The following is a 15,313-nucleotide window of genomic DNA, read 5'->3' as shown; positions in this document are numbered from 1 at the left end:
AAACATGAGGTGTGTGAAATCAGCCTGTGGTTCAGCATCAGCCCGACGAGACTCCGAGCTGAGCGAGCCGAAAGGTGAGGGGCTGTGACGTCCCCTCATCGGAATATCACATTTCTACTTAGAGCCTTAGCCCAGACGTAACACGAAAATCGCAATACGCACCACCTGTCCCACCAACCCCCTCTGTTTGGGTACCAAAGGAGCAGCCTAAGAGGGACAGTAGAGCAATGGAGTGTAGGTAACAGCGAGCAACACGAGTTAGTCCACAGGTGCAGAATTTACCACTAGGTGTGATAAATCCGATCAGTTTTAACATTCATTCCACTACGGTAGGAAGGAGACAAGTGGTGTTTGCTCTCTGAAGGACTTTTGTGATTGCATGCTTTATAAATGCGATAATATTGGCAGCTGACCTTAGTAAAGAATACATTCTGCTACGTAAAATGTATTCCCTTAGGCTTTTTTTTTTTTTTTGTAAAAGAGCCTTTTAATGTTGACTCTCAGCTGACTCTTCAGTCTGGCTTACATACTGAACCTTGAAATCACAAGATTGACTATCAGATCTGTTTCCAGAGGCGTCGTTAGGATCTTGAGACACTGTGGGGCTTAAGCCCAGAGTGAAATTAATAAAATATGCCAGACAAAAAATAAAATTTCATGAAATAAGTGCAACTCGACTTCACATTCATTTTTGTTATTACCTTAACATGAAGCCAACATACACATGGATTATGCCACTAATGCTTTTTTTTTTTTTTTTTTTAAAAACAGGGAAAATTGACCAGCCACGGTCTCATACAGTAGCTCCAGTCTCTCTTGTTTGAGAAGTGCTTTTTAACTGTGTAAACTCTGTGTCTCGTTTGTCTGATACTCTCCTGTTCTTCACCTCTTCAGGGACTCGTTTAGTGTTTCAGCTCTCTGTCGCGCTCCCCTTGTCCCCTGCTCTCTCCTCCTTTTCTCTCTCCTGTCTTGATCACAAAGAAATCTCACCATATCTCACATTTTGATATGATAATTTGATCAGAAACAAATTAAATAGTCATCATTGGTTATTATTTAATTTTCAGCTTCCAACTTCTATAAGTTGGATTTTACCAAGGCAAACTATGGTCATCCCGCTTCCTTCTGTGCAATGATCCATACTAATATCACAGATAGTGCAGGCGAGCTAGCTAGACCAGTGAATGTCCAACAGTATGCCTTTGGACTACGTCTTTTTTAACATTATTTACATAGCTATAAACCTAAGTAAAGAAAAACTGCACTAGCTCTTCTAAGTACAGATGGTATGCACCGTCTGCTCTTCGGCCAAATATAATGAGGCTCTGCTGCAATTTACCTGGCTCGTGTTCCCTTTCTGTTCTCCTCGAGGAAGTGGAGCCTTTGATAGGACACTTTTCTTGTCATATCTGTTTTGTTTCAGCTCAGCTTTCAGCACCACGGTAATTTCACAACTCCGTTCTTATATACATGACCAAGAAACAAGTTTCAACAAGTCATGCTTTGGGGACCAGAAAACAAATCATGTCTTGTAGGCTCATACTGTAACTGTCTGCGTGTCTTGCATGCATTTTTATGATGTAACATTGCTTTTTTTCTGTCATATTGAGTGATTGCAAATTATATTTATGCAGGAACATGAGGCAGTGTCAAGACAGACTAAAGAACCAACACCAAGGCATTGGGTAGAGACACAGATATATTAATAGGGGCCTAAAGCTGACAAGATACCTACAATCGTATCAATGAACGCTCACTGTTGCGCCGCATGATCAGATATTTACGGAGAGCATGACGCCAGGCAACTTTTTGGTAATTTCCTGATTGATACTAATTAAAATCCTGTCGATTTCTATTTTAATCCTTACTAGCAGCAGAGCGCTAATGACGCCAGTGTTGGTCTGTCTGGCTCTTAGCTGGTCAGTCAATCATTTTAAATCAGAATAAAAAGCAATTAATGGTTTGCCGTGAAATTTCCCAGATACATTCATGATCCCCAGAGGATAGATTTTTGTATCTTCCCCATCCACTGGCTTAAGCACTGCCATGAAGCTGACATTTGTAGTCTTAGTAGTTTTAATATTATGACAACTATGTAAAGATTGTCATTACAAATATGCAGAATTTCTCTGTAAATTGACACTTATATTCCTGGCCTCCAGAGGATGAGTGCCACTATCAGGTTAAAATTGAAAATTTTCCAGAATTCTGTTCATGGCCAAATATTCAGGTATATTTTGTGCAAATTTTAGCATGCTAAAAACTAATCCAGATTCTATTTCATTAAGTATCTTACATCTTGATATTGCTGATGTAAAAATGTTAAAAACTTCATTTACCAGTTTTAATATAGGCCGTCTGTCCTGACAGATTGTCCCTCAACAGAGAGAGACAGGATATTTGAACTGCAGTTCAGTAGCTGGTATCTGGCCTTTGACCTCCCTTGGCAAGGGAACGGGAGAGGTGAATTTCCCTTGTGGTAGTGACCAAAGCATGGTATGATTATTGCATTACAAAGACAAACTAACATGCTGATTTATTCTGGCAGACCCAGCTGCTGCCTGTTGCAGACTATATGCCCAAAAAACATTTTAATGCTGGGATCAAGTTACTTATTTGGGGAACAAATAGCACATTTTTGGCACCGTAGTGCTGCCACAAGACAGACAAGCAAGAACAAGAAATCCATCCAGTTTATACGCTGAAGCTGGTTACTATTCTCAGAAAAATACAGACTTAGTCCAAGAGCCAGTACGATTATCTCATGACGTGTGTGTGTGTGCATATTTGTATTAGCAGGGCCATAGAATGGGGTGATGAGGACTCTCCTCTGCTGACCTCAATGCAGATGACTAGTGATGGCCACAGCATCACCTCAACAGTAAGTCCTACAAATCACAGCACAGACTGAGTTATTGAGCGAGTCTGTTTTGTTACACCCATGCATTAGCATCACTGCTCTCTGCACGGTAAATCTGAATTTAATTTCTGCCTGAGCAAATCATCCATCGTGAACAATCTGAGGTTAAACTCTATTCCAGGGTTGTATTTGAGTAGCTTAAGTCCATCTTGTAAATCAAATGACAGTGATTGAAGGTCAAACTACACAAATAAATCTACATTTTGACCTACGTTTAAATGTTAAATGTGAAGGTGAGCGTCCAAGTGGTGTGTAACTCCCACTTAGCACCTCTGCAGTGCTCAGACACTATGAGAACATTTCCTCAACCCAACCATCCTGACCACGAGGCACAAAATGAGAATGTTCATTTTTGCTGATAAAGATGTGTATGTGTGTTTTTTTTCTTGCAGATCGTTGGATGACATAATTAACACAGGACAAGAGCAACAGGAGCAGCCGGAGTTCTTAAACACAGCGGAGACAATTGTCCTCGGCATCTTCCTCTCTATCATCATTATCATGACAGTGTTTGGCAACCTGTTGGTCATGGTAGCGCTCTGCAAGGACAGACACCTACGGTGAGCCTGTTGTCTCTTTTACCGTGCTGGAGACAGCGGCGGAGCGGAGTCTGTACCAATTAAATGAGTAACCCTGCAAACAACAGAATCTGGACAGAACACAACCTCCTGAGCCCTGTATAACCTTATAACTGTAAAAAAAAATTATAATTGAAAACTTCATCTTCACTATCATGGTGTAACTTAAATTTCAAGTCCGTCAGTAGTACTGTAGGGAAAGACATTAAAAGTAATTCTGGTTAAGCTACATTGTTTTGTTCTTTGGCAGTGAGAAAGCACTAAATATGCTGTATATACAAAAACCATGAGACACTGTGATCCAGTCACACACATTAGACCACATGTTCTATAATGGAAATGCTAATGCATCCTAAAGTGTCCCCAGCAAGGTAAATATATCACCATTGGAGAACCTGGTGGGCGGATTGGTGAGGAGCACTGATGTACTGTGTTAGAATAGCCAATATATATACAGTATATTAATTCTTGGAACATTTCTATTTTCACATCTTGCCTGTGCAACATAAAGGATTTGTGTTTTTTGAGAATATATGTGGTGCGGCATTTTATAAAAATTGCCTTAAAGGAACTTTGGAACAAACCCATCAAATGTCAGAGCACTCAGATTACAATCTGTCCTGAAAAACCCTCTCTGCCTGGACAGGTAGATTGGTATTTGGTACTTTTGACATTTCACGACTACCCCAAAATACAAGTTTAAAAAAAAAAAAAATAATAAAAAAATGCAATTTAAGTGAGAAGTTGGTTCTGTAGATGAAAAGTTCTGGGAAAAGGTTCTTGAATAGTAGCTCTTGATTGTACAAGATCATACAAAGAAAAGAGTATGAGATCATTTTTTGATTCTAACTCCTCTCCACATTCCTTCTCTCAGAAAGAAAAAGACCAACTACTTCATTGTGTCGCTGGCATTTGCCGACTTGCTTGTTGCGCTGGTCGTGATGCCCTTCGCTGCAATCGAGCTCACTACCGGAGAATGGCGTTTCGGAGAGATTTTCTGCCTGGTGCGAACGTCTCTGGATGTCTTGTTGACTACGGCATCTATCCTACACCTCTGCTGCATTGCATTGGACAGGTTTGTGTGGCAAAGAGAGGGAAACAGAGAGGGGAGTTTAAGGGGAGTTTAAACCTCATTTACGCTCATTAATACGTAAATCTAAAAATTTGCAAAGAAGTTTTACAATCCTGTGCAAAGACTGAGAACCACTAGTGGAAAAACAAGACGTATATCCTAATCCAGTGTAGAGGAAGCAGGAAATCACGTAAAAAGAAGCACAAGTAAGACTGATGCCAATTAATGTTTGGCAGATGAATTTGGATTTATCTTTGGATAATAGTTTACACTTCAAAAGCAGTACACCTGACTAAATAGTATGTGTGTGCAAGTCAGTGTGTCTATTATTCTAGGTATTATGCCATCTGCTGCCAGCCACTGGTCTACAGACACAAGATGACCCCGGTGAGAATGGCAGTCATGCTCAGCGGCTGCTGGCTCATCCCCATATTCATCTCCTTCCTACCCATCATGCAAAACTGGAACGCCATCGGGATTGAGAAAATTGTAAGTGCTCATCGTCGTAGTTAAAACAGAAGAGGCAACAGGTGACGGCATAATGGTCTCAAAAACAATCGGTTGTTTTATCATTGTTGTAAAAAAAATCCTGCATCAAATCATTGTATTTCAACAAAGCATGACTCTGAAGAGCAAATGCAGAAAGGTATGTTCTTTCTGTAAGGGCATAAGCAGCATTAAGCTCTCCAGTCAAACATTCCCTGATTCTAATAAAACTTCCAATCCCTTGAACAATGACAGGGTTATGCAGTGATCACAAAACAATCCCAGTCTCTGTGGATTCTTCCTCGCTGCGAGCGAAGACAGCACTTCAGCAAGCATTTTCGTCTGGTTTGGATATGTTTTGGCGTGAGGTTATTTCAGAGCTGCCTTGAAATGAGCAGCAGAATTCCCAGAGGCAGATAGGGATAGATTCAGCCAGACTTAATGAAATTCACGGCAGTTTTTTTTTCGCTGTCCTTCAGTCAGGCAGCATCCAAGCAACAGTGTTCTGCTATTTCATAGCTGGCTGGGATTCTGGACATCATAATGCACACACAAAACAAAACTGTATTTTGCCCGCACATTTAGGCCACTTTGTTATTATATATGCTCTGTGTTTGTATGTTGTTGTCTCTTCTTTGGTTGCATTTCTTTCAGAAACTTTGAACATTTTCATTGCACTTCTGTTCGGCCATAAAAAGAAATAGTTTGAAACCAAAAAGCTCCTCTCTGTCCAGCTGTCACAAGAGTAGAAGAATGGATTCAATAACTTTGACGCAAGTTAAATGATACGGTGCAGTATGTCTGCTTGGTTTGAACTGCGTGTTCCATTTTCACAAACGTAAAAAATGATCCTCTACACTCCTGGTGGCAGGGTGATTTGTTAATACCAGTCCACAAGGATATGGGATAAAATTTCAGCTTTGGGCCCTCCTGGACCTGCAGAATTTTAATTTACTGTGACATGCTCAAAGTTTTAAGTTAGGACACAGATAGGGGCCAGACAATCTAAATCTTTTTAGTAGGAAAGGATACCACAGAGCACTTTATTATTGTTATGATATTTAGCATATTACATCGTTTGGTCTTACCTTAAAGACCTGAAGCACAGGGGAGCAGCGTGGGTTTCTCAGAATTTCAGATAAAAATTACAGAACTGTAAAAAAATGACATTTTTGAATTTGGACACAGTTCGGCTAGTGTTTTTTCCCCCTTGCCTCCATTTTTTTTTTTTGCTAAGCTAAGTTTATCTCCTACTGGCTCCAGCCCCATACATGGCCCGTCACATTTATAGCCACGTTTCCATCCAAACTACACCGAACTTTTCGTCTTCAACTTTATTCAAGGAGCTAAAAGGTTAGTATGCTGACATAACAAACGGCAATGCTGTTTTTTTAAGCATAGTTTTCGGTGCTCCAGTACAGTAGAGTAAATGGCGGATATGCAGAAGACTACACAAGACACTAAGCGATGGAAATTAGTATTTTCGGAGTATTTTCAATGGTTTCCAGTCCCTGTGAAAAGTTCCTGTGTTGGAAACATAGCCTCTCTTATTTTGTCTTTATCTCTCATATTTACAGATTGAAAAAAAAAGGCAAGACTTGGCAGGAAGCTCCAACGACACAAGCTGTGTGTTTCTGGTCAACCGGCCGTATGCCCTGGTCTGTTCCGCAGTGGCCTTCTACGTCCCGTTGGCCCTCATGGTTCTGGCCTACCAGCGCATCTATGTCACCGCCATGAGCCACGTGCGTCAGATTGAGATGCTTCAGCGCGCTGGCTCTGCTCCAGTCCCCGGGACAGATCCGGTCATCACAGCGAGGTCATCCACCGCCTCAGATCCACTGGAGCACTATCGCCTTAGGACAACAACAGGTTCCTCCTCATCAGAGCAGGCTCCCATAGCGAACAGCCGCATGCGCATCGAGACTAAGGCAGCAAAGACACTTGCAGTTATAATGGGCTGTTTCTGCCTGTGCTGGGCACCGTTCTTCATCACCAACGTGGTGGACCCCTTCATACACTACTCAGTACCCTGGCAGCTGTGGACAGCCTGGTTGTGGCTCGGGTACATTAACTCAGGGTTGAACCCTTTCCTGTACGCCTTCTTGAACAGGGCTTTTCGGAGGGCGTTTCTTGTAATTCTCTGCTGCGGGGATGAGCGGTACACACGGAAGGGGAGCAGCTCGTATACACACACCCACAGAGCGTGCTCAGGGACATCGGTCAACGGGACTTCCATGGCACTGAGGTAGACACACAACAAAACCACATTTGCATTTTTCACTCATCTTTTAATAAGATCAAGCCACAGAGCCGAGAAATATATTGAATCAAATCCTTTATCTTGATTTCGAAGGAGATTAATTACAACTGTGAATAAGTCGCTGTAAAGAGGACTGAGAAAGAACTTGTTGCATTTCTGTCCCCGCGGCTAAAAGTCTATCAAAAGGAAATCAAGGCATCAAGGCAGGAAATAAGGTTAATGTGTTTCTTCCTGTGAAGACAGACAGTCTACATCTGAGTGCCAGTGACTTATTGGAAAGTATGCTCTCTTTGTATTTGTTTGACTTAGGTGCACTTCAATATAAAAATCTAAGGAGAGGATGACAGCCTGAGCTTTTATTTGTTAATAAGTTCATCTACAAATTTAATTGTTTTGTTGCAGAAGTTAGGAAAGTTAAGTTGACCCACGTTGCTGCTGCTTTGTAACATGGCCATGTTGAACTGCAAGGGTCTTTATATGTGACAAGGCACTGCATTTACCGACTGTATGCATACGTTACAGTTGGACTGCATGGATTAGGCTTCTAGAAACCAACGTTCCTGGACAAAGAAACTACAAGGTTCCGGAGATGGAACGTTTTAAAGCAAAGAGTGTAGAATGAGTTGAATAGTCACATCCTGTGTCCAGAATACACTGTAGTTGTATTGTTGCCATGAAGTCTGATCATGAGGTGTATCATATGCTTTCCCTTCTGTCCCAACTCCCGTCATGAACTATTTTGTAAGCCTTGAGAGCTGTAAGAGATAAAGTTGAGGCACTAATCCAGATTTCTGAGTACATGTGCTATGTTTGTATACAGTATACACTTTCTTAACGTTTGAAGATGTGGGGGGTGGACGAGTTGCGAGCATGTGTAGTTGTGTAACCCATGACAAATCGGCAGCAACTAAATGACCCAAGGGAATTCGGCAAAGACCAAGACACTGGACATTTATCAAAACCAAGTATGCAAACATTAGTCTTCTTTTCTTCTATTTATACAGCGTTTTTCTCTCTATTGTTACTCAAAGCGATGTACGGTCACAGTGTTACATTTACCCACTCGTTCACACAAGTACATACACATTCACACACCGGTGCCATGCACTGGGAGCAACTTGGTCTTCAGTGTCTTGCTCAAGGACACTTCAGCATGTTGTCCACCATGTCCAAGGCATCAAACTGCTAATCCTTTGGTTCATGGACAACCTGCTCTACCTACATCTGAGTGCTACATCACAGCTACATCACAGCCGCAAACTACGGGGGGGGGGGGGGGGGGGGGGCAATATGGTCCTGAGAAACGCCCATCATCTTAGTTTGGCCAGACCATCTGGTGCAGGACTCCCTGTAGTACGTGTTAATGAAGATAGATCTCCATAACCCTGGATATATGTTTGGGGTCATTGTCTTTCTGCGGAAGGAATTTGGGACTGATTAAATGTCTCCATGGGGACCGTAATAGATAAGAGTCTAACCTGAACCTGGTAAACATTAACCTTTTAGCGGTTTAAAACTGACACCCATTGAACAGTTAACATGGAATAGAAGAAATAACAAAAGGTGAGGGGTACAGCAGCTGAAGGCAGAGGGGGACGGGGGACTGATTTGCAGACATGGAGACTAACAGGAAAGCAGGTGGGCATTTAGCAATCCTTTAGCACAGAGAGGCAAAGAGCACTTCACTCGATAAAAAAACAACATGAGATCTGGGGGGGCGCTCCAATAGACCACCCGAGGCTATAGACCTCACTGCAGGTTCGATGGTGAGAGGACGGAGAACTGGGGTTAATATACTACTAAGCCGATGAATAGATGGATAGCAGGTGTGCAGGCTGATCAGCAACCAGGGAGCCGGGTTGGTGAGAGGAGCGCCGTGTTAACAACGAAGACACACAAACAGAGAAAGAAGGAGAGACAGCTCGGAAAAAGGAGACGAGAGAGACACTTTTGTTTATTTAACGGTCTAAATAAAGGATTTTTCTAACTGTTTAAAGTAGTTAACTAAGAATAACTTACCATAACACTGTTAACATTGTTTTATTCTAATTATCTAATTTATTAGAGACTATAGAGATGTCAGTTTGTGGATTTGTATTTTGTGCCTCAGTAAGGCCCTCAGTAGAACAACTTGACAGATGCTCTTACGAAATAATTGCCAGCTTGAAAAATATGAATCATCTTACGTCATTAGGCCACGGGATCAGCGTTTTTTACGTTTTTTAGGTGTTGAAGCATTACCAACTTGAGGAAGGATGGTTTATAATTTCCCAATTGTGATTGGATTACAGATTGGGATCTTCAATTTAATTACACTGTTTCATATTACAGTCCAGCAGTCAGTCATTTATTTGATTTGATTTATTTATTTATTTTTACAGCAGGTTCTCTGTTGATGTTAATGGTGCTGATTTAGTTGACTGCTGTGTTTGTGCTCTCTGCTTGCTCCTTCGAGTTGGGAGGATGATGGAGGAGGTGACATGCTTGCGTCTGCACTGTTTAGCTGAAACACAAGTGCTTCAGCGCTGGACAGAAACAAAGCCACTTGCGCGCAAACACAAAGTCACACACACAGATGACAAATAAATTAATACCAAATATGCACAAGCACACACGAGCCACTGACTGACAATATTTTACGTTCTATTCTTTTTCTTTTTTTTGCATTTTACTCTGTACAGTTATTTTACTCTGGAAGCTATTCATTCTCTATTTTTCCACCGTGCTGTGCATGTGCCTGCATCATCTGTCACTTGCAGAAAGGAGTAATGAAATGCCATATTGTCTCCGTTCCAGTCATACTTGTTTCACTTGTAATGTGTATAATGTGTGTGTCGTCTGTGTATGTCTAAATAATGTCTGTCTTCCTTGGTCTTTATGTGTGTGTGTGAGTGTATAGGAAACAGAAAGGCAAACAGTGTTAACTCCAATCTGATGTCCTCTCTTAAAATCTGTCTGGGACAGAAAACAGACTCAGACAATCAGATTACAGCCGACAGGATGCTGGAAATTGAAATTACTGGAGGGATCCTGTCAAATTATTCTGTCAGCGAGTTGTAGGCATTCAGGCGGGCTTTGTGGGCGGACGCCGAATTTGTTAGTCTGGGTGTTTCTTTGTAGTTTGAAGTTACAAACAAGTGTTCCTGCACTCTATTCATTTGTGTCCCGAGGTGTTTGATGGCACTCTTGGTTTGGATGTAGGACTTGGACCTAAGAAAGGGCAGAGTTATATACTTGTGTTCTCAAAAGTGTGTGATTTTTGAGTGATTTCCCCATTTTCGTCAGCCATTGATGATTTCTTTCACCAGATCTGCAAAACTTACCTCTGAATGGGAGATTTTTTTAGTTTTCCAAAGACTGCTCTAAAAAGTATCCTATTTGCTATAGTGTACAGTTGTTTGTCTACTTTTTCATGTAGTCTTTCTGCTGAAACCTACTGATAAATGAGTGTCTCTGTAATTTTTAACAAGTATTTTGGACGAGGATGATTTTAATTTAGGGCTTGTCATACCCTGGGATTATATGGCAACTGTGATTTTGCTTGATCCGATGATAATTGCATTAACATTCTTCTTTAACATGCAACAACATACAAATACATACAAAACCATCACTATGAAAATGAATACAAGGAGGAGGCCAGTGTTTTTAGTAAACTTCTTAAATCAATCTGCCATCAATTTGCCATCTTTGCCTTGAGGAACACACATTTCACAGGTTTCACTAGTATCCCTGCTGACACAGTGTGTTTAGGGAAGTATTATTTTCCTACTACGAAATTCCTTAGGCCGTTTTCCAGGTCCACACACTGGAGACACAAACACACACAGCTCCAGCAGTGGATAGTAGACACTTGTTTGTGATTAGAGTCATAACAAAGACCCTGTGTTGTGCCCCCCAGTAAGAGTAAGTAGGAAAGATATCTGGACCATCTGAAACAGGTTAAAGCTGTTGAGTAAATACAGTCCCACCATCCCTCACGTCCTTGTGCGTCCTTTGTTTACAGTATTCTAGTCTCTGCTCAGTGTTCGCGCTTTCTAGTAACTTTTGTGTGTCCTCTTCTTTCGTGTAAGTCGTGTGTCATATGTTATATTTGCCACAAAACCAATAATTTGCAAAGTTAATCAGTTGCCGTGTGATCAGGCGACACTTGGCTTTAATTAGCATAATGAGTTGGAACCGGCCAAGCTAGGACCATGGCTAAACGACCTCCCGGCCAAGATTTTTTCTTTTGCACAAAGTAATTGAAAAAATATGATGATCGTTGATTGATGATGGTCATTCGATAGACAGAGTCAGAGAGTCACAGTAGCTCTTTTCCCCGTTCATGCTGAGATAACCACCTGCTGGCTGTAGCGTTCGGACATCATGCTGAATTTCCCCAGGGATCACAAAAAGGATCGAGAAGAAGAAGAGTTGGTACTGATATCATCTAAGTTTCTGCAAGAAAATGAATGAGTGTTGCTAAAACTGTCTGCGTAAGATAAGTAATGCATCTGTTCTTTAAGCTAATTTTAAGACAATGGCAAGACACAAAACAAAAACCTTCATAATAGCCAGAAACAGAGCAGCTGAATGATTTGATTAAAAGTTGTGATTGTTAGTGCTTCGTGTTTGTTTTTTTTCCCACAGTAGTACAATAATGATCTGTTTTCCCAGTTTAATCTCACCTCTCCTCTGCTCCTCTGTTCTTCCCTCAGCTCTGTCATCTTTACCTCCTTCGGAGCAGATGACATTAGTGCTTCAAACAGTGTGGGCTGCACGTGTGAGCTTGAACTCCGAAATAAAATGCACGAGAGTGCGTTAAACAAGAGTGAAAGGCGCGAGTCGATGATACAGGCTTTTTCATGTGCACAGACCAGGCCTCGGTTTGCAAATTCGCTGCTGATATTTTGCTGATAAGGCCCTGTGCTTATTAAAGGAAGAAGTATATATAATTAAGTACTCTGGCTTTCCCAAGATGTTTGACAGCAAAGTGCTGTCTCGAAGACGCGTTCCCCTGAGGTGTCAAATGTCTAGAGAGAAAAACAACATGCTACACCTCAGAATGTCAAATCCTTCCTGTAACAGTTAATCAGGTTCAGTATGATGTTTCCTGAGGTCACCTTCAGCTCAGCATGGAAAAGCACCATTGAATTCCCTAAATACAGCCAAGCGGCGGCCTCTGTTATCAGCCTTGTGATTGTTACCGATCCTAGGTTAGCAGATTTCTACCAGCTGGCGGTCAGTGCCATAGCAAAGCACAGCTGTTTAGCTATTTGTAAATAGCTAAAAACTTGCAATCTTTCTGGAATGGGAGTCATCTGGAGGACATGCTAGATGACTCTTTGGGTCAAGGCCACGTTGCCATGCTTGGTCAAGGTATGAATTTCATCCATTATTCCATGGTGAATGTTTCTGTTTTTTTGGTTATTGAGATAAAATGAAGCTTCAGCTCCAAATAGGGACATTAGGTCTATGCCCAATGATTTAGCAAAGAAGACAAATGAGCTGTGAGTGCAAAAATCTAATAGAGTTTAGAAGTACTGCATTTATTAGACCAGGGAGGTATTAGACAGTGCATAAATTGTTATAGAATGGGCACTGCACTGATTTTATGCAGACAAGATTTCCTAGCCAAGTGATGTGCTACTCAGCCTGTCTAAACAGATGCATTTCTTCTTCTGTGGCTCTTGAAGACCTTTTTTGAAGGGGCGGCGATGTTGTAGTGACGTCATCAAGGCTGCCTCTGTTTGGCTTTGAAGGCAGGAACAAAACTTCAGGAAATGTATGACCCACGTTATTTGGAGCCTGGCCTAAAATATTTCTAAAATTCATGGCATTTGTATCTGCCTTATGTAACTTTGCCGTATGACATCTGTGGAGTATCGATTTAACTGTCATGTCTCACATCTCAAATTAACAAGTGTCCTTGGTGATCTGATCACAAGCGGACACCACTAAGTACGCCGAACACACACACAACGAGTGCTGAGGATTCGATCTGCACACAGTAGCGAGGACACATTCTTTTAGCAGCGTGTTTGCAAAAGCGGTAGTTCACACTCGTTCGCTGCGACAACAGGAAACAACAATAACACACATAGCGCATGACAGCAGGGACGAAAGCCACAGCTCTCATTTTTTTTCCTTCCCTTTTGTCATCCCCAAAGCAGTCCGCTGAGACACATACAAAGATGCATTCTAAGGATGTGAACTAGCGTACAGACATTAGAGCCGTCTACTTGTGAGCAGATCGCCCAAGACTCTTGTTAAGGTATGAATACTGCCCATGTCATGAATTTGCTGTTGCATTAACTTTTCAGACGTGTTTGACAGCTCTATCTTGATGGATGAAGCAGTGTTTCATCCGACATGAAAATTCGGTGTCAAATTTGAAACGTGACAATATGAACCCTTTTGGTTTTCAATGTTCAGTGGATTGTGGCTATACAGGCTGGGGCACTTTGTGCAGATGTGTAGCTGTGAAAAAGTGTCAATGAGAAGAAGGTCACTGGTGAAAGAGAGCACGCTTTTGTCAAGCACAGACCCCTGGTTTAGACAGACAGGTCGGGGAAGTGTAAACACTTGAGTCTGTGATTTATTATGAGACTTGTGTGATTTATTACTGCCTGATAGAGGCCTCGGATCCTCCAGCTGCTCCACTCCGCGTTTCAATGTCCTCTCTGTTTCATACCCAGGAGATTTTGATCTTTTGTTTCCTTCTTGTTCAACTTGGTGTGAAATGTTTGCCTTGTTTCTATAATTACCTTTATTCTCTCATTCCTAGCCTACCATTTGCCATCTATTTTTCTCTGTCTTTACCGAGTATAATGATCCAAAAAGGCCTAACCTTTGAAAGTTTTTGATTTAAATTGACAGTTAAGAGGGAGACAATTTAGATGCAATATGGGTCTCCAATAGTCACTGGCTTTCTTTAAATACTTTTTACTGATTTATAGAAGTGCATATAGGTAGAAAAAGTAATAGACGTGTAAGGAAAAAAATTAAAAGCATCTTAATAATGCTTATAAAAATAATAATAATAATATAGAAATACCAAAACCCAAACTGTTGGCTTGATTGCTTCATGTTCCACTTCGGTCCGAGGACATCAGCTGGTGTCAACTTGTCCTGTACTCTCTGAACTCATCTGTGACGCTAAATGAAACTCATCTCTCCACCAGTCTCTCTCTCTCTCTCCATCTCTGACTGACTGCGTGGTTTCCTTGGTGACCAAGTGGACAGTAGAATGGACCCACCTGGGATAATCAGCTCTCTGAAAACTCATTAAGGCCGTCTATTTTCCGAGAGGGACGAAGGGCTTTGTTTGTTTCTTTTTCCACTCTTTAAATTTTGGACCCTGGAGACATTTCACTGACTTGAAAGACGGCTCCATATTTACTCAGCTGAACCAGTTTTCTAGTATAAACGATGTCACCGCCATAGTTACATGTTTGTTGGGTATTAAAGTCAAACGCTTGTCACGTGTCAGTTCTGCAACACATAGAAATCTCTGTTTGTGCAAAATGAAGAATATTTACAATGATAAAATTGATGAATGAATTTCACTTAACTGATCAACTTTCAGGGTCTCATTAAGTTGTATACGTTGGACATATTATATGTCGCAATTGGAGCGCTCTGTGAAGTCATCGACAGGGTTGTTTGGAAAAAGTATTGACTGTATATGGAACAGGGAATGGATGCAGCAAATGCATATGGTTGGCTGACTCATCACTGCATCAGTGGAGCAATGAACAAAGTTGAAGTCAACTTTCACATAGTGATAGTTGGCGGACTTGATTATGTTGTTGCTGTTCATACTGTCCTATGATGGCTTAAAGAAACCTCATGTTAATGTATGCCATGCCTCTTGGAAGCACCTGTTAAAACGCAACAGACACATGAGCATCCATTTGTCGCTGTGGATAGACCACTTTCTTTAACTCCTGTTAAATGCTCCACAGTGATCATCGGCTAGCCACTAAATTTAGGTTGTTTGGTGCTGTCAGAGC

At 41.4% G+C, this 15,313-nt stretch overlaps 1 protein-coding gene across 2 annotated transcripts in view; it reads left to right on the top strand.

Annotated features, from left to right (window-relative positions):
• LOC311507567 (5-hydroxytryptamine receptor 4) overlaps positions 1–15,313 on the top strand; it is a 49,438-nt gene that overhangs the window by 16,030 nt on the left and 18,095 nt on the right. Inside the window, exons 2-6 of one of the 2 annotated variants that reach the window (XM_084571950.1) lie at positions 2,797–2,881; positions 3,313–3,480; positions 4,373–4,573; positions 4,906–5,059; positions 6,634–7,301. In XM_084571950.1, the coding sequence (XP_084428076.1) occupies positions 2,859–2,881; positions 3,313–3,480; positions 4,373–4,573; positions 4,906–5,059; positions 6,634–7,301 (1,214 nt within the window). In that variant the 5' untranslated portion in view covers positions 2,797–2,858. Of the gene's footprint in view, positions 1–2,062; positions 3,481–4,372; positions 4,574–4,905; positions 5,060–6,633; positions 7,302–15,313 lie in introns of those variants that run through there. The other variant, XM_084571949.1, reaches the window with a different exon arrangement.

The sequence above is a fragment of the Chelon labrosus genome, assembly GCF_963514085.1.
Source record: "Chelon labrosus genome assembly, chromosome: 22".
Classification (NCBI taxonomy): Eukaryota; Metazoa; Chordata; class Actinopteri; order Mugiliformes; family Mugilidae; genus Chelon; species Chelon labrosus.
This window is presented reverse-complemented; position numbering and strand designations above follow the sequence as displayed.